Source organism: Onychomys torridus, chromosome 1, assembly GCF_903995425.1.
Source record: "Onychomys torridus chromosome 1, mOncTor1.1, whole genome shotgun sequence".
NCBI lineage: Eukaryota > Metazoa > Chordata > Mammalia > Rodentia > Cricetidae > Onychomys > Onychomys torridus.
Genome location: NC_050443.1, coordinates 61111629 through 61131914, shown reverse-complemented (window position 1 = coordinate 61131914; position 20286 = coordinate 61111629). Strand labels below are relative to the sequence as shown.

At 42.0% G+C, this 20286-nt stretch overlaps 1 protein-coding gene across 2 annotated transcripts in view; it reads left to right on the top strand.

Annotated features, from left to right (window-relative positions):
- The window catches only part of Sec11a (SEC11 homolog A, signal peptidase complex subunit), a 33529-nt gene that overhangs the window by 12489 nt on the left and 754 nt on the right, over positions 1–20286 (top strand). Inside the window, exons 3-6 of one of the 2 annotated variants that reach the window (XM_036169479.1) lie at positions 6021–6170; positions 11831–11950; positions 12673–12724; positions 20185–20242. In XM_036169479.1, coding sequence (XP_036025372.1) covers positions 6021–6170; positions 11831–11950; positions 12673–12724; positions 20185–20226 — 364 coding nt within the window. In that variant the 3' untranslated portion in view covers positions 20227–20242. The remainder of the gene's footprint in view (positions 1–6020; positions 6171–11830; positions 11951–12672; positions 12725–20184; positions 20243–20286) is intronic. The other variant, XM_036169472.1, reaches the window with a different exon arrangement.

The window sequence follows — 20286 nt, the reverse complement described above, 5'->3', positions numbered from 1 at the left end:
TCCGTGTTGGGATGTCCTCTCCGTGAAAGCTCTTCTGGGCCACAGAATCGTGAGTTGCCTTTTCTCTGAAGCTCTCACCTCTTCAGTCGGTTTTTCTCGAGACCAGGTCTTGCTGCATGGCTCAGGCGATGCACAGACTCATAGCTTCCCTGCTCTTGCTGCTGCTTTTCTCTTACTCGTCTTCCTTTTTGGGGGTGGGGAGGGAATTGGTTTTGTTTGTTTGTTTTCTTTATTCTTTTCTTCCTCCGAGACAGGGTCTCTCTGTAGCCCTGATTCTCCTGGAACTCACTCTGTAGACTAGGCTGGTTTCAAACTCAGAGATCCACCTGCCTCTGTATCCAGAGTGCTGGCATTAAAGGCGTGCGCCACCACCCCTGGCTTCCCACTCCCTGCTTTTGTGGAATCATATAGTTCAGGCTGCTTGACTTCTATATGTAGTCCAGCATGGACTTGAATTTCTCTTCCTTCTCCCTCTCTCCCAAGTGCTAGGATTCTAGACATCTGCCAGCACGCCCAGTATGTAGTGCTGGGAATTGAAGTCAGGGTTTGTGCTTGCCAGGCAGGCACCCTGCCCAGTTAGTCTGAGTCCCAGACCCCAATATATCAACTTTTTATTACATTCATTTATTTGTGGAAGTGTATAGACACACATGTGCCAAGATGCATGTATAGAGGTCAGAGGATAACTTGTGGGCGTCGGTTCTTTCCACCATGTGAGAACCAGGGATTGAACTCAGACCATCATCAGACTTGGGTAGCCAAGAGCCGTTTCTGTAGCACCAATATATGCATTTGTTAATGTGTCAGTTAAAAAACTAAAAGTGTAGTGGGATGCGGTAGCTCATACCTGACATGCAGGCACTTGGGAGGCTGAAGCAAGAGGATCTTGAGTTTGATGCCGACCTGGGCTACATAGTTCCATCCAGTCTGACTATGGTGCTGCTAAACCTCTCTGGCCTCCGAGGGCACTAGGTATGCACACAGTACACAAACACACATGCATGCATGTGAAACACCCTTATAGTGTTTGCTCATTTGTTTTTTTAATCTGTGGCAGTGCATACCTTTGATCCAAGACTCAGGAAGTAGAGACAGAAAGATCAGATATTCAAGGTCCTTCTCTGCTACATAGCCAGTTCAAGGCCAGCAGGGATACATGAAACCCTGTCTCATTTTAAAAGGGAAGAGGGAAGCATGTTTGGCATATTAAAAGTGTAATTTAGGGGGTTGGGGATTTAGCTCAGTGGTAGAGTGGTAGAGCCCTGGGTTCGATCCTCAGCTCCACATTAAAAAAAAAAAGTGTAATTTAGCCAGGTAGTGGTGGTGCACCCCTTTAATCCCAGCACTTGGGAGGCAGAGACAGACGATCTCTGAATTCAAGGCCAGCCTGGTCTACAGAGTGAGTTCTACGACAGCCAGGGTACACAGAGAAACCCTGTCTTGAAAAACAACAAAATAAGGGGTGTAATTTAATCAGATATTAGATTTACTACTAATTCATTTAATGTTTAAACAATTTTCCTCAGTTTTTTTTTTTGTTTTTTTTTTTTTTTGTTTTTTTTGAGACAGTGTAGTTTTGGTGCCACCACTGCCTGGCTAGTTTTTTTGTTTGTGTTTTTGTTTGTTTGTTTGTTTTTTAAGATTTATTTATTTATTATGTACACAGTATTCTGCCTGCATGTGTCCCTACAGGACAGAAGAGGGCACCAGATCTCATTACAAGTGGTTGTGAGCTACCATGTGGTTGCTGGGAATTGAACTCAGGACCTCTGGAAGAGCAGTTGGTGCTCTTAACCTCTGAGCCATTTCTCCAGCCCATGTTTTTGGTTTTTGTTTTGTTTTTTTCCCCAGAAGTATGGACTTTATTTTTTATTATTGTTATTATTGGTTTTTCTCTCTCTCTCTTTTTTTTTTTTAACTTTATTTTATGTGCATTGGTGTGAAAGGTGTCCAGATCCCCTGGAATTGGAATTACAGACAGTTGTGAGCTGCCATGTGGGTGCTGGGAATTGAACCCGGGTCATCTGGAAGAGCAGTCAGTGCTCTTAACCGCTGGGCCGTCTCTCCAGCCAGTAGTTTTATTTTTTAATGATCCTTGTAAGCTGGGGATGTGGTTCAGTGGTAAAATGTTTACATAGCATGAGGAAGGTGAGGATTTCACTCTCCAACACCACAAATAATAACAGAATATAGTGGTGATAATAACAACTTGTTAAATGGTCTCACTACATACTTTTTTTCCCTAAGACAGGGTTTCTCTGTGCAGCCCTAGCTTGTCCTGGAACTCATTCAGTAGACCAGGCTGGCCTCAAACTCACAGATTTCTGCCTGCCTCTGCCTCCCAAGTGCTGGGATTAAAGGTGTGTGCCATCTTTGGGCCAGCATACTACATACTTTTTAATATTTAAAATTCTTTTGCATCAGTCAATTTTTTTGTTACCTTTTTTGTTTGTTTGTTTGTTTTGTTTTTCGAGACAGGGTTTCTTTGTGTAGCTTTGTACCTTTCCTGGGACTCACTTGGTAGCCCAGGCTGACCTGAACTCACAGAGATCCACCTGCCTCTGCCTCCCAAGTGCTGGGATTAAAGGCGTGCACCACCACCACCCGGCTACCTATTTTTAAATTTTGTTGTTTTGTGTGTATAGGTATTTTGCCTGCATGCATATTTGTGCACCACTTCTGTGCTTGGTGCCTGTGGAGATCAGAAGAGGGCATCAGATACCCTGGAACTAGAATTGGAGAGGATGTGAGCTGTCATCTGGGTGTTGGGAATTGAACTTGCGTCCTCTGTAGAGTAGCTCTTAACTACTGAGCCATTATTTGTGGCTAGTTTGGCATAGGCTGGGTTTTTGTTTGTTTTTGTTTTTTGTTTTGTTTTGTTTTTGTTTTTTCGAAGGCTGGGTTTTTTGTTTGTTTTTTGTTTTGTTTTTGTTTTTGTTTTTTCGAGACAGGGTTTCTCTGTAGCTTTGGAGCCTGTCCTGGACTAGCTCTGTAGACCAGGCTGGCCTCGAACTCACAGAGATCTGGGCATAGGCTGTTTTTATATAAGGTATACAAGCATAGTCACTCCCATGCCTCCCTACCCTCTACTACGTACTTTCTATGTTTGATTATTTGTTTTGGTTTGGGGGCACAGTCTTGGCATGTGGCTCAGTCCTGCTGCCTCTGCCTCGCAGGCGCTGTTGGTATTATGGGGCATTTCTACAACTTCTGGCTACTTCCATGTGTTTTAAATTGTCATCTACATAGGAATTCCTAAAGCTTTTCTTGCTTATTTCACTCCGCTGGACAGCTTCACCTGTCTACTGACCAGCACTTGATTTTCTGCATGATAAAAATAAAATTCACCTTCATTTTGACCCTCCCCTTCCTGTATCTGTGACTGTCACCGTATCTGCTCGGTTGCAGTGCCACAGACCTACGGTCCTTCTTCTTTCTCCTGTGTCTAATTGGCCACCGATTGTTTCGCTCTCCACTTCTTTAGAGCTGTTCCCCTTGCTGTTCTATTTCAGGCCCTTGTCATTTCCTGCCTGACTATCACAGTGACCTTTAAGGAGAAATGCTTTTCTAATAAGAAAAAGTCAATATGTTCCCATAGTGTGAAATGTTGGAAACAGAAAACTCTAGCTGAACCTGTCTTTGTAATGCTGAGATAAAAAAAATCACTGCTAACATTGTAGTCTCTTTTCATGTATATTTTTACATTTAATTGAAATAATTTTGTATGTGCATCCTTTTTTCCTTTTCTCCTTGGTGTGTGTGTGTGTGTGTGTGTGTGTGTGTGTGTGTGTGTGTGTGTATGTAGCCCTGTTTGTCAAGTTCTTTTTTTGTTTCTTTTTTTTTGGTAGATCCAACTGGAGAGTCAACTCAGGGCTATGTCCATTCTAGACAAGTTATCTACCACTGAGTTACAGCCTCAACCTGATAATTCTAAATAACAATTTTAGTTTAGTTATTTATTTAATTTTGAGACAGGATCTCACTGTGTACTCTTGGCTGTCCTGGAGCTTGCTATATAGACTGGGATGGGCTTACACTTACAGAGATCTGCCTGCCTGTAACAAAAGCTTTAAGAATAAACATGCAGGACTGAAGATATGGCTCAGAAGTTAAGAACACTGCTCTTCCAGAGGTCCTGAGTTCAATTCCCAGCACCCACATGGTGGCTCACAACCATCTATAATGAGATCTGGTGCCCCCTTCTGGCCTGCAGGCATACATGCAAACAGAGCACTGTATACATAATAAATAAATAAATCTTAAAAAAAAAAAAAAAAAATGCCGGGCAGTGGTTGCGCATGCCTGTAATCCCAGCACTCACTCTGAGTTCGAGGCCAGCCTGGTCTACAGAGCTAGTCCGGGACAGGCTCCAAAAGCTACAGAGAAACCCTGTCTCGAAAAAACAAAACAACAACAACAACAACAAAAAAAGAATAAACATGCACACCAGTCGGTGGTGGCACATGCTTTTAATCCCTGCACTCAGGTGGAGGCAGGCAGATCTCTCAGTACACAGAGAAATGATGGTGTTTAAATGTGCTGGCCTAGCATGGTGGCACAAGACTATGATCCCAGCAGAGGATTACTGTGAGTTCAAGTTCAACAAAACAATACGCAAACAGACAAACATGCCTATAATTCCAGCACTTGTGGGCAAGAAGAGTGAGTGCTGTGAGGTGGGTTGTTGTTGTGGGTTTTTGTTTGTTTTGCTTTTTCCAGACAGGATTTCTCTGTGTAGCCCTGATTGTCCTGGAACCCACTCTGTAGACCACCAGGCTGGCCTCTAACTCACAGAGATCCACCTGCCTCTGCCTCCTGAGTACTAGGGTTAAAGATATACACCACCACCACCTGGTGGGTGCTGTGAGTTTTATGTCAGCGTGGGCTACCTAGCCTAGGCTAGCCTTCAACACAAATAAGCATTTCCTCATAGTTCCCCACTTTTGCTTTCCAGTGGAATTTCCTAGAATTCGGTGATGCCTGCCTCCCATTCCCAGGTATTCTCATATGAATGGGTTTATGTGTGATCTGAGCATGATTTTATTTACACTGCTTAGGTTATTCCAGTGTACAAGAGAGTTTAGGAACCACTGCTATTCTTGTATATAGTCTTCAAACAATAGTGTCTGCGCCTGGATGTTCTATCTTGAGTTCTAGTTCCTGCTGATATGTTTACTTTTTACTAATGTTCTTGTAATTGAAGACTGGAGTTTGAGTTCCTGAAGATGTAAACAAATGTCTTAGGACCGTCTCAGAGGTGGGTGTGAGGCAGGACAGGCATTGGAGAAAGATGCTCCCCGTGAGCTCCTCTCCCTTCTTAGTCCCTAAAATTCAGACAGAAATCCCGGGAGTCTTTCAAAACAAAGAATGACTTGGTAACACCAGTGTTCTCTCTGTTCTGTTTGTGACTTGATGAGCTGTTTGCCTCCATAATCAGTTGAACTCATAAGGTCATCGTGGTCTGTATCTTTTATAAATGGCAGAGGATGATCCGGTTCTCATTTGAATATTTGAATATGTTTAGTGTTTTCAGATGAAGCCAGAATAAGGGCAGTGTTTTTTAAAGTTCATTCTTTTATATTGTTTGTCATTTGAAATTTTAAAAGGTTAAGGAATTAGTAGCACTGCCCTTTTCAAGACTTGAGAATCTTTGAATCGTAATGCTTAAAATGGAACTAGTTAGTAAAGACTAATAACTAAAAAATTCCTTTACTAGTTGAGGGGAACCAAGCTGGGTGTGATGGTGCACACATGTAATCTCAGGACTTGGGAGACTGAGGTAAGAAAATTGTCACAAGTTTGAGGACAGCCTGATCTATACTGTGAGACTATAACTATGCCCCCAAAATGAATAAATGAAATAGCATGGATTAAGGCAACTTGTTCTGAGGACAGTGTCATCTATGGTGCCCAGTTGTTAAAATGCTGAGTACATCATGGGGCACACTGGTATATGTTGCCCTGTTGAATATATGATTTTGAATAGATATATTTATCTTTTTGTGTCTTCTCTCCCACAGTGGTAGCATGGAACCTGCCTTTCACAGAGGGGACCTCCTTTTCCTCACAAACCGTGTTGAAGATCCCATACGAGTGGGGGAAATTGTCGTTTTCAGGATAGAAGGAAGAGAGATTCCTATTGTGCATCGAGTCTTGAAGATCCATGAAAAGTACATGCCAGCTTTTTGTTTGTGTCTTTGAAAAGTTTTGTTTCACAGTTTGAAGTGTTTAATATTTAGTATTAAATAATAGTATTTAATTATTGAAGAGCAGGGATGGAGAGATGGCTCAGCAGTTAAGAACACTTGTTACTCTCACAGAGGACCCAGGTTTGCTTCCCAGCAACCACATGATCGCCTGTAACCACCTGCAATTCAGTTTCAGGAGATCTGATGCCTTCTTCTGACCCTTGGGGTCACCAGGCATTGGTGCACACATATAGGCAAAACACTCATATAGGTAAAACTTGTTATTTTTCGGAGACAAGATTTCTCTGTATAACAGTCCTGGCTGTCCTGAAATTTACTTTGTAGACCAGGCTGGCCTTGAATTCACAGAGATCCACCTACCTCTGCCTCCCAAGTGCTATGATTAAAGGCACACGCTACCACCACCCAGCTAATAAAACATTTTTCTTTTTAATTAATAAAGAGGGCTGGAGATGTAGCTTAGTTGGTAGAATGAAGCCCTGGATTCTGGATTAGCTCCCCAACACTGCAATACAAAACCCAGGCCTTGGGATGCATGTCTGTAATCCCAGTATTTGGGAGGCAGAGGCAGACAAGTTCAGGGTTATTGTTGGCTTGCATAGCAAGTTGAAGGCTAGCCTGGGCTAAATGAGACTTTTCTCTAATAATAAAACATTGTAGAGAGTAAGGAACCCTTTGACCTTTACTTTCCATCCAATTTTATGAATGTCTGAAAGTTTGGTGAACATTTGGAAAACACTGAATAGTTATTAATTCATCTATTTCTCTGAAGATTTTTCCAGAGGCTTTTCATGGTTTTTTTTTCCTTTTTTTTTTTTTTTAAGATTTATTTATTATGTATACATAAGAGGGCGACAGATCTCATTACAGATGGCTGTGAGCCACCATGTGGTTGCTGGAATTGAACTCAGGACCTCTGGAAGAGCAGTCAGTGCTCTTAACCTCTGAGCCATCTCTCTCTCCAGCCCTCATGTTCTTTTCTAATTCCTTATCAGTCTATGTGTAACTCCCAAAAATCATGTTATAAAGATTAATCCTAAATATAATTCCCTGCTATAATGGAGTATAAGAACCTTAATCTCTGAAATGAAAACAAAAGCCATCAGACAGTATAATGATAATAAATTTGTCAGCTTCTTTTGGAATACTGGATTCAAACCCAGGCCAGACCCAAATTTTTCAACTTTTCAAAGTTCAGTAAAGTGGGCTGGCCAGATGGCTCAGTAGCTAAAGGTGCTTGATGACCTGGCCTTGATCCCTGGAACCTACAGTAGAAGAGAACCAATCTCAAAAGTTGTCCTCTAGCCTCCACACATGACTGTGGCAATATACCTTCACAATATAATGATAAATGAACTGAAGGTTTCAAACTCAAGGTACTAGTGTGATGGCTCAGTGGGTAGAGACCAAATCACCGAGCCGATGACCTTAGTTCAGTCCCCAGTACACACATGGTAGGGGACCTAACTTTCAGAGGTTGTCCCCTGAATTCCACATGTGCACTCCATGTGTGTACAACACTAAATGAATACTCTCAACCTCCCTGCTTTTGCCTCATTAGTGCTAGGGTTTCGAGTATGTGCCAGTGTGCCAAGCCCAAGATACATTTCTATTTTTCTAAATAGAGTCTTACATTTTAGAAGCAGAAAGAACACATAGAAAAAAGCATTCCAACCACCACAGAGTGAGAAGAGCAAGCAAAACCTTCCACTTTCCTGGGTCTCATTTTTCTGAGGTAATGTAAAGATTGCAGAAAGATGAACTCTCAAGTGGATGGTCCCTGTTCAGCTGTTCACTCCTGTCCATTCCAGTATGTAATATTTGAAGTTCAAGTAACTTTCACAAAAGAAGGAGAGAAAGAAATGAACAAAAAAGGATTGCATACTGGAGATCCAAAAGGCTCTCTTGCATTGAGAAAGTCCTAAATGAATACTGGCTCAGCATCTAGTAGTTTTTCTCCATTTAATAGTTACACATCTGGGGTGGCACATACCTTAATCCCAGCACCAGAGAGGTGGAGTCAAGAGGATGACAGGCTTCAGGCCACCCAGTACCACAGAGTGAGGAAAGGTCACCTGTACCCCAGTACTTAGGAGGATCAGAATTTGGTGGGGAATCTCTTCTCTGCCTCCTGTGTGTTGGGATTTCTTTCAGGCACTACCACACCTGGCTGGAGCATATCTTCATAGGTGCATTGAGGGGTAGTAACCAGGGAAGAGTGTTTGTTCTGCCACTAAGTAGATGAGGGAGATGTGTGCTTTTTCAGGAAACAGTAGTGATGTGACCAGAGCCCAGCAGGGGAAGCATGTGCATTGTTTTGCTGACAAGCAGGTCCTTGGGAATAGCCCAGTCTGAAATGTTCCCTCCTTCTGCCGCTTTTCCGTTTTAACCGACTCTCTCTCCCTGATGCTCTTGACTGTCCTCTTTAACCCCAGGATAGCTCAGACATTCTTTCACTTACCGAATTGTCAGCTACAGGCTGCTTTTCCCTGTATATATTTGCATCTTTCTAACTGGAACCTCATCTTGAATGTGGCATTTGCACTTAACTGTCTTTGGTGTTTGTAACACCCCTCCCAATTTTCACCTGTGTTTCTTAGCATCTCGGGAGTCAGTTTCCTGAGTGGTTATTAGTCAGTAGGAACCTGGAGCTAAGTTTCTTTTTTACAGGCTGTGATTGTTAAAGAAACTGATGAATTTTAGTCTGCTCTTTAGTAACTGTAAACTGTGCTTAGTTTTCAGTTACATTATAAAGTTACTAGAAGTTGGGTTGGAGAGGTGGCTCAGTGGTTAGAGTACTGGCTGCTCTTCCAGAAGACCTGGTTCTATTCCCAGCACCCACATGGCAGCTCACAGGTCCCTGGAATTCGAGGTCCAGGGATCCAATGCCCTCCTCTGCCTTTTCAGGCACCAGACACATGCATGGTCCACAGACATGTACACTGATACATGTAAAAGAAATCTAAAAGCAGTTTTTAAAAATTAGTGGAAGTCAACCATTTTTTAGTAGCATTGAATTCCTTGACTTTCTCTCTCTCTCTCTCTCTCTCTCTTTCTCTTTCTCTTTCTCTCTTTCTCTCTCTCCCTTCCCCCCTCTTCCTCTTTCCTTCTTTCCTTTCTTTCTTTTTTTTTTTTTTTTTTTTTTTTTGAGATAGGACCTCATGTAGCCCGGACTATCTTCCTTCACTCTCCTGCCTTCCCACAAGTGTTGGGGTTATAAGATGTGCTGCTGTGTTCAGTTTGCTTGCTCCAAGATTAAATCAAGGCCTAGTAGACGCTCGGCAAGCACTCACCAAGCTACATCACCAGCCCCGAAGTAATTGTGGTTTTTTTTTTTTTTTCTTTTGATTATGCAAGATAGTTTGGGGTTTTGCTTTGTTTTTGGTTTTGGTCTTTTTTTTATTTTTTTTTTTTATTTATTTTTTATTTATTTATTACGTACACAGAAGAGGGCACCAGATCTTATTACAGATGGTTGTGAGCCACCATGTGGGTGCTGGGAATTGAACTCAGGACCTCTGGAAGAGCAGTCAGTGCTCTTAACCTCTGAGCCATCTCTCCAGCCCTGGTCTTTTTTTTTTTTTTTTTTTTAATGGATGTTTGTGTTCTGGCTGCATATATGTCTGTGTGAGACTGTCAGATTCCCTGGAACTCAGTTGCAGATAGCTATGAGCTGTCATGTAGGTGCTGGGAATTGAACCTAGGTCCTTTGGAAGAGCAGCCAGTGCTTGCAGCTGCTGAGCCATCTCTCCAGTCCCTGGTCTTGGTTTTTTGTTTTTTTGGGTTTTTTTGGAGCTGAGGATCCAACCCAGGGCCTTGTGCTTGCTAGGCAAGCACTCTACCACTGAGCTAACCCCCAGTCCCCCTGGTCTTGTTTTTTGAGTCAGGTTCTCTATACAGATTTGGCGTCCTTGAACTTCTTTTGTAGGTCAGGCTGGCCTCGAACTCATGGAGATCCACCTGCCTCAGCCTCCTCAGTGTTGGGATTAACAGCATGTGCCACCATACCTGGCCCAAGATAGTGTTATAACTGCTACCAAATCTGAATATCTGAAGTATTGAGGCTTTTTTTTTTTTTTTTTTAAACTGATTTTTCTGCTGGGCAGTGGTGGTGCTCACCTTTAATCTCAGCATTCTGGAGACAGAGACAGGCAAATCTCTTGAGTTCAAGGCCAGCCTGGTCTACATAGTGAGTTCCAGGCCAGGTAGGGTTGTGCAGTGAGAGACCCTGTCTCGAAAAACGAAAGCCAATAAACAAACTTGTTTTTCTAATAACTGCATATTTGTTAGAGAGGAAAACAAGAAAATGTGAAACTACAGAATGCTGTAGGTAGCCACTGTTTATCCCTTGATCTGTGCTACTTTAGGCCTTGTATTTTGTATTTAGAGGTTTGCTGACATGCATGGCAGAGTCTAATGAGCCCATGTATCTGCCCTCCAACAGATGACTAATGTATGGCCATTGCTGCATCTATATTCTCTTCTCTTCCTCTTTTTTGTATCATTTTGGGCGAGGTCCTCATATATTTCAACAAATGTCTATAAAACCATCATTAAGCTTGTATAAACTATAACTATAATTAGTATGGTGAATAAATAAATAAATATATAATCTAATAAATAATATAATTAAATATAATATAAATAGTACTAAATATATGATAAATAAAAATGAACACTTCCTTAAGATTATTAAGTTTTTAGTTGTTATTCAATTTACCAATTTCATTATGACTTTTAAAACTGAAGCCAGGTGGTGGTGGCGCATACCTTTAACCCTGTCTTGAAAAGCCCAAAAAACCAACCAAACAAACAAACAAACAAACAAAAATTGTTTGAACCTAGATCAGTTATGGTCCTTGGCCGAAGTTGGTTGATGTGGTTGTCTATTTATTATATATATGTGAATAGACACTTAGGATGTTATTTTAATTACTTTTATTGTTTTTAATTATATTTCTTTATTTGGGGGCACTACCAGGTGCATGTGGTAGACAGAGGACAGCTTAGGGAAGTTGGTTCTTTCCTTGTACCATGTGGTTTCTGGGGACCAAACTTAGGTGGTAAGGCTTGGTGGCAAATGCCTTTACCTGCTGAGCCAGGCACTGGCTGCCCTATATAGACTCTTCCTTCATCTAGAGTTCCCTCTCTAGGACTCTGTTCCAGGGGAAGATGTCCATGTTTTTAAAGGAGCTTTGCTGTTTGTCAATTTCCCATAGTCTGTACTTCAACAGTTATATCCTGAGGGATAATTAGTGCCCCCCTTTGATTTTTATGTTTATAGAAAATTGGTTGTGCATGTTTGAATATAGATGAAGTTCATTATATATGCTAGTTTATTTTTTCTTCAAGTAGTAAAATGTGTATGATCATCTAGTATCATTTCATGTTTTTCTACAACTGTGTTCATAATGCTCGTATAAGTATTTCAGCTCCTTAATGTTACACTTCTCACTTATTCTTAATCTTTCTCTAGCTAAGCAGTCCAGCTATAAACATTCTTCTAGCTAGCTAAAGAACTGCTCTTAGGCATAATTACCCGGCGCTTGTTAAGAAGAGCTGATTTTATGCAGTGAATGCCATGAAGATTTTTGGTGACTTGTTTCCCTTACTCTTTTAAGGCAAAATGGGCATATCAAGTTTTTAACCAAAGGAGATAATAATGCCGTTGATGACCGAGGCCTCTATAAACAAGGACAACATTGGCTAGAGAAGAAAGACGTTGTAGGGAGAGCGAGGGGGTAAGTACCTAGGGGATCATCTTGGCCTTTTCACATCACTTTAAACGTGGTCGTACTGACTGTGCAGCTGAGTGCATAGCAGTCAGCCCTGGTTCCAAGTCACCTTTGTCTTTAAAAGATGCCCCTCTTAAACTGCATCTGAGTCATAAGTCATACTGCTCCTGGGGCCGGAGGAGGGTACAAGTAAGAGTAGAATGCTGGGGATAAGATCGAATACTGCTATCACAACTAAGAACTTTGTTAGCCAGGGGGGGTGCTACACACCTGTAGTCCCAGCTCCTGGGAAGTAGAAGCAAGATCAAGAGTTCAAGGCTAGACTCACTAAAAAGCCGTGAGTTTGGGTTGGGGATTTAGCTCAGTGGTAGAGCGCTTGCCTAGCAAACACAAGGCCCTGGGTTTGATCCTCAGCTCCAGAAAAAAAAAAAAGAAAGAAAAAAGAAAAAGCTGTGAGTTTGAGGCTAACCTGTACTATATGAGATCTCTCTCTAAAACCAAGAATCAGTTATTCAGTTTACTCAAGAAATATTGATGTCAGTAGGTGGCCAGGCTGTTGGGTCCAGAGTAGTATTAATGCTGCTTCATGAAACTTACGTTATTAGAAATTTATTGGGACAATTTTAACTGTTCATCTAAATTAATTTTATTGTGTTAGTTTATCCTATATTGTTTGATTCTAGTCTTGACATTGATGAGGTTAAATGAAATTTTTAAATTATGTTAAGCCTGTTCATTTCAGATATTATCAGGAGAACAGATCAGTGGAGGACAGGAATTGTAAGTTACGGTATAAGGAAGTATGGGATTCCTACTTTAATGTACTAATAGTATTAACATAACTCACCTTCATAAGGCTTGCTATATACCAGACACTCACTGTATGTGCCTTATAAGTATTGCTTCATTTTAACCTCCAAACAACCCTAATATTCCCATTCTGCAGATGAGGAAACTGAGACAAATCCATGTTACGTATGTAAGATCACGCTGATGGTGGTATTAAGTGGCTGGAGCTCCCAAGCCCGCCCTCTGAGCCATCACAGCAGAATTGCTAGCTTGGCGTCCCACGTATAGGTGGGTGCTGGTTCTCTCTTTCAGTGCTTCATAGCATTCTTACTATTGTCAGAATGCTGTCCTTACTACATGAATCAATTGTGGAACAGCCACCTCCTGTGACACTGCTGTGTAGAAGGAGGTGGCTGTTCATGAATGTAAGTTCCTTCAGTTGTAGCCTGAGAGATGGGAAGGAATCCAGATCAGAACAGTACCATTGTGTTGTGTTTTGTCTGCATGTGCGTGTGTGCGTGCGTATCCAACTTCAGGAGAATGTTTATAACCTATGTTGGAGCTAAAGATAATCCACATTAGGTCGTCCGTGCCTCTGAGAAATAGATCTCCAAGTTTCCTCATTTCCAAAGATGCTCCTGTCATGGTTTTTCAGACTCATTAATCTCTTTTTAGCCTCTATTTTTCCTTCAGTTGTAAATCTGCAGATTACATTTAGAAGGATAAGGAAATCTCGGTTGTCCATCAGTATTTACTATCAAGCTGTTGCTTTACCCTTTATGTATGGGACAAAGATGCCGGTGCTCCTATGTACACGCTCACACATTCGTAAACACATTTGTTATATAAGGGAGAATGGTCACAGTGTTGCACAGCTCCCTTTTCACTCCGAGGTTGTTTACAGATCAGTACATTTACCATCATTTGCAGAGCTAGTGCCCCATTCTTGGGGTAGCTCATACAGCTACTCAGTGTCCTAACATTAGCCCTGACCTGTTTTTAGTTGGTTGTTTGTCTTTGTGAACACTGTTTAGAATGAACAGCTTGCTGTTAGATGAATCCAGTGATTCTACCCAGTCTTCCCAGTAAAATAAGAAAAACTAAGTTACTGGGTAAAGCATATGTACACTTTAGAGCTTTTTGACAAATTTTGCTGGACTGTTTTTGTATACTTCCATTTAAGAGTGTCCCTTTATCTGGGCAGTGGTGGCACACGCCTTTATCCCACCACTTGGGAGGCAGAGACAGGCAGATCTCCAGGTTCAGGCTAGCCTGGTCTACAGAGTGAGTTCCCGACAGCCAGGGCTGCACATAGAGACCTTGGGTGGGGTCCCTTTATGTGTGTTTGGTTCTGTATTGTCACATTGTGTCTGCCTATTCTGTCCCTTTGCTGGTTAAAAGATGTCTCATTCTCCAGGTTAGTAATCAGGCTTTCTTCTCTCAACTAACTTGTCTTTCTAAAGATTTTTTTTTTAATTCCAGTCTATATAAAGTTTAAACTAAAATCTCAACTTTAACAATATAAGCCCTTTTATGGCTGTTAATAAAAAAATCAATAATCTGAATTTCTATGAAATACCGAACACCTGGGACATGAACAGCTGGCAGACAGGCTTCCCTGGACAAACTCACTTTCCCCCAACTGCCCCAGCACTTAACTTGACACGCATTGAAGTGAGTCGTCCTCCTTGGTGGAGGAAAGTGAATTTGTAAAGCACCAGGCTGCTATTTGAGAAGCAGGCTGGAGCCCACTCTTGGGGATAAGGCGTTTTTACAGGCAAGCCTGTGACTGTGCTACAAATATCTTTAGAAATTAAAAAAAAAAAAAAAAAATAGTTGTGTGCACACTGATACCTAAGGTTCTGAACCAAAATTGTTTTTAAAAATGTTACTGAAACAGAATTTACATATTTGGGGATAGAAGGTTCTCTATTTTAAGGGGTATAATTCACAAATTTTAGTATATCCACAAGTTTGTACTACCTAATTCCAGAACGTTCCTCTCTACCTTCACACTCATTGGCAGTCATGTCTCATCCCTTCCTTTCCAGCTGCTGACAGCCGCTGACCTGCTGTCTAGGGATTGGCCTGTTGGGGCAGTTCATGGAAACAGAATTATACAGTTGTGGTCTTCTGTGTTTGGCTTCTGTCGCCCAGCTTAATTTTCAAGGTTAATTCATCTTCTAGCATGTAATAAAAACTTGAGAAATGAAACAAATACTGTACAACTGAAGATTTAATAGAGAGGACTTTGGAAAACCAGAAAGTTAAAAAAAAACACACTAGAGGACCTGTTGGTCCCAGAAGAGAGCAGTGGGAACAAAGAGAGACGACAGAATGGTTGATAGACAATGCCACTAGTGAAATAAATGAAGGAAGCCAAGGAAGGAGAAACTAGAATAGTGAAGTATAGTAAAGCCGGGCGGGCGGTGGTGCACACGCCTGTAATCCCAGCACTGGGAGGCAGAGCCAGGCGGGTCTCTGTGAGTTCGAGGCCAACCTGGGCTACAGAGTGAGTTCTAGGAAAGGCGCAAAGCTGCACAGAGAAACCCTGTCTCAAAAAACAAAACAAAAAAAACCCAAAACAAACATATATGTGTGTGTGTGTGTGTGTGTGTGTGTGTGTGTGTGTGTGTGTATATATGTGTATAATATATATACATGTGTATATATATATATACATGTATATATATACATGTATGTATATATAGAGTAAGTGGTAGCCCATAAAATGCATGTAAATGACATGTAAATAAAAAATAAAGCTTGCGTCCAGGTACAGTGGCACATGTGTAATCCTAGCTACCTGGAGGCTGGAACAGGGACTCACTTCAAATGAACCTGTTCCCAGCAGCACAGTGAAACCCTATTTTGAAAATTAAAAATACAGGACTGAATAGTTGGCTCAGTGGGTAAGAGTATTTATCATTGTTTCAAAGAATGCAGGTTCCATTCCCAGCACCCAGATGGAGGCTCATCACCTCCTTGGGCACCAGGCACACATGTGCATAGACACACATGCAGGTAAAACACTCATACATAAAATAATAAAAATAAGTCTAAAAATGATTTTAATAAAAAAATTAAAAATATAAGGAAAGAGTTTGATGTGAGCTTTCTCTTGACTGAAATCAACAACTACAATGTATATATTTTTATGAATATACATTTTTAAATGCACTTTTTATTAGCTAGGCTTGGTGGTTGTATGCCTGTGTTAACAGGATTAAAAGTTCATGGCCAGCTTGAGCTACATTAAATCTTATCTCCCAAAAAACCTTACTTTTTATTTAATTTGAAGCAGATCATTTCAAAAACCAAAGTCTACTCTGGGGTCATTATATAGTATTTTATTAAGTTGGCTTCTGAGGTCCAGACTTTTTATTTATTTGTTTGTTTGATAGTCTCATTGTGTGTCCCTGGCTGTCCTGGAGCTCACTTTGTAGACCATGCTGGCCTTGAGCTACCAGAGATTACCTCCCTCTGCCTCTCTGTTGGGATTAAAGGCATCCACCAGGCCTGCAGTTTTTTGTTTGTTTGTTTGTTTGTTTGTTTGTTTTTTTAATTAATATTTATTTTTATAAATGTGTAATGTGGTTATTTCACAGTTCCAGTGTGGAGGTCAGAGGACAGCCCAGGGAAGTTGGTTCTTTCTTCCCACCGTGCATGTTTCCAGGGTTCAAAGTCATCGTCAGGCTTAGTGGCAAGTGCTTTACCCAGTCATCCATCTTGTTAGCCCAGATTTCTATTTTATTTTAGTTTTTTTTTTTTTTTTTTTCCCCGAGATAGGGTGTTAATGGAGACCTGGCTGTCCGGACCAGAACTCACTATGTAGACCAGGCTGGCCTCAAGCTTTACAGTAGGCCACCTCCCTCTGTCTCCGAAGTGCTGAAATTATGTTCATCTCACCAGGCGAGAATAAAACCACTACCGCAAAACTTGAGCTAAATTTGAAGCAAGCTTGATTAAGTGTTGGCTCAGACAGTGGACACTAGCCAGGTCCATACCCGGGATGCCCAGAGTATGACACCAAATTACATTAGTCAGAGGCTGTAAAAGCAGAACCCACAGGGCTACGTACTTCCTGCCTACATACCTTCTGCTTGTGTGTGATCAAGCGCATCCTATACAGTTGGGGCAACCAAGCTTGTTTACAGAAACAAAAACACATGTTTGTTATCTTACATGAGCAACAGCTCCCAACATTTCAAGAAGTTATCCGTCCTTGGGCAAATGGGGATTACAGTTTAGAGACATTTTTGTTTTATAGATCTCTTAAGCACAGTCATACCCCCCACTTGCCCAACTTCTTAAATATGGCCCCTCTTACTCTGTGTAGCGTACTTTCTTTACTGTTTGGTCTTTAGTTTGATATGTTCATTTTCTTTGATTTTTTAAATATATTTTTAATGTTTGTGCTGTTTTACCTGCATCTGTGTCCACACCACACGTGTGTCTGGTACCAGAAGAGGAACCATAGTTCCAACAGTTGTTAGCAAGCATGGAAGTGCTAGAGTTCGACCTGGTCCTCTGGACGGGCCTGTGCTTTTCAGTCCTGAGCCGTCTCTGGCCTTTACTTTCTCTGGAAGTATCAGTTGGTGATGCTCTTTCTGTACCAGGCTTTTTCCTGTACGTCAGTGTACTCTGGCTGTCTGCATCTAATGAAATACATTAAGAGGCATTCCCTAAACGTGTACAAGTCCTTCCTGTAAATAAAACAGAGAACCCGTGTGCAGGCACAATCAGTGCAGCCCCAGCCTCCCTCATAGCTGAGGTTCCTGGCATGGCGCCACGACAGCCTTAACAGCACTTTTGCTCACGGGAACTCTAGACCATCCGCTACCCTCTAGATGAGAATTTGGCATCAGCTGGTGCTGGAGGTAGTTTTGTGAGTGCATTTGTTCACTCATTTATAATCTTAGTCTGCTTACCAGCCGCTCTGCTTTAACATAGCTCTTTATCTGAGCAGTATGGGGGAAAAGTACTGCAGGTTTGGATTTAAAACGGCTTCCCAGAGCTTAGCAATATTTTGTAGGTGTCTCTTTTCGGCTCTTGGGGAACCCACATGTTGACACAGGTCCTGTGTGGTGAAACTGCTTGTCACCATGTACCTGTGTCCATGCACTTTATCTTGGACCTAAACATCTTGAATTTGAGTGTGCAAGAGCATTATTTGAAGTTCATCTTTCAGGGATTTGTTTACTCAGAAAATCTGAGGGCAGTAGAAAAGTATATGTGGTGATTTTATGTGTGTTTGACACAAGGTTTTGTGTATTCCCAGGCTGGCCTCACACTCTGTTGTAGCTGAGAATGACTGATCTTCCTGTCTCCACCTCCCAAACATTGGGATTCCAGGTGTGCACTACCATACCTGATTTACCTGGTGCTAGAGATCAAACCCAGGGCTTCATGCCTGTATGCTAGGCCACGCTACCACCGGCGACCCAAGTATTCTGTCAGAGAAGGTCCAGCTGTTAAGAAACACCAGTAAATGGAAAGGAAGTTGGGGGAAGGTGTGGACAGACAGGCGGTTTAATTTTGAAAAAAGAGGACAGAAGATAGGAAATAAAGAGGGTTCTTAACAGGAAGTGAAGGACATTCAACAGGAAGTGAAGGACACTAAAGGCAATGTATGTGGAAGTTTGCCTGTGGCTTTGATGGTGGAGGTGTTAAGTGGGAGGTGATTTCTGTTTCTGTGGTCTTTGGCACGGCAGGAAGTTTCAGTTTACAAAGTGAGAGTGGACTGTGATAAAGAGTTCAGAGTCCACTGGGGACCAACCTCTCCTCTGTGATAAATGCTAGTGTGCCCCCCCCCCACAGTGTGCCCCCCACACACAGTGTGTCCAGTCTACTCTGGAGCCCAGCAGTGGAGGAGAGAATGAAGAAGGTTGAATGTACATTTGTTTACCATCTTTTCTCACATCAATGATGCCCTGGTAATTTTCTTATTCTGTCCTGCATTATTATTATTATTGTGAGTTGTTTTATATTGTTTTGAGATAGGATGTTACTGAGTAGTCCTCGTTGACTTGAAACTTAATATGTAGACCAGGCCCCAGTCCTAAACTTATAGAGATCCATCTGCCTCTGCCTCCCAAAGGCTGAGATTAAATGCATATACCACTGTGCCTAGCCCTTGCCCTGTATTCTTACAATGTTAAGGTGTCTTGCTTAGAGAGAACATTTAAAGCCTGGTGAAAATGAAATTTCTCAAGAAAATGAAAAGAAAAACCTCAGATATTCAAATATTCCATCAGGCAGTATTGGGCCAAAGGCTTAGTTCAGCAATAGAGTGAGTGCCTGGCCTGGGTGAAGCCCTGGGCTTGATCTCCAGCATGGTGAAACTGTGTGTGCATGTGTGTCCTCATGCGAACGTGTACATGTTGGCCTTAATGGTTATGGGGCATCAAGATTGCTACTCTCAGAGTCTAAACAGGAGGCTGGTACCATATAATTGTGTACAACAGATTAGTTACGTGTGAGAAAACCCTCACTGGCAGTATGTCACGTGCTGAGCTTTCACTGGGCAGCCTTGCCTAGTTTGGGGGGCTGAAGAAGAGGAAAGCTGGTGAAGACACAGGGCTCGGGAGGTGGCTCATGGTTAAATGGCTTGCAGCCCAACCTGCGTGCAGATCCCCAGAGCCTCTGTAATGCCTGGGGGGCGTGGTCTCCATTTGTACCTGCAGCTTGGGGAGAGATGAAAGTGCAGGTGCAGCAGTCTGGAGGGAGATGTCGAAACCAGGAGGAAGCATCTCAAGAGCAAGTGTGTGTCGTCAAATAAAATACTGAAGGGGTGTACAGGAAGACGGAGGCGAAGACTGATTTGCTTGCTGTATGGGTGATAAAAGTGGTTCTAGAGAAATTTCAGAACTAGACATAGTGGCACATGTCCTCATCCCAGCCTTTTAGGAGACCAAGGCAAGTGGAAGCAAGCTCAAGGCCAGCCTGGGCTACATTTCAAGAGCCTGTCTAAAAAATAAAGTCAGGATTAAGAGGGCAAGACCATACTACAGTTAAAGGGGTGGGTGGTGAAGCCCTGAGCTCTGTAAGAAAGCTCTTCTATTCACTGGCTGCTCAACGTGAAATACCTTATAGTGTGCTGCCATAGGGGCTTTAGCTCCTCACCATGATTGGTGAGGGCCACACCCAGCCCCTAGCCATAGAGATACCAGAGATACCAGCTGGAGACCTGAGCTCTCCAGTCTGCTTCTGCCACACAGCCATGCTGCTTGGTGCGTGATCCTGTTTCCTCATCTGAAATGGTGATAATCCTAACTTCCTTGTAACAGGCTGATGAAAGGAACAAATATAATCTATGCAAACAGACTTGGTGACTGAAAATGAGTACTCTGTGGACGGTACTGGTCATTAAAATTCAGTGACTCAGCAGCTGCTTCGTTTAGGGCATTTTTTCTGTGATGATGAGTTGTTTGTTTGCTGGTTTCTTCTAGATTTGTTCCTTACATTGGAATCGTGACAATCCTCATGAATGACTATCCTAAATTTAAGGTGAGAGTGCCTACAGTATGTTTGATTGACAAGGAAATGCTCTT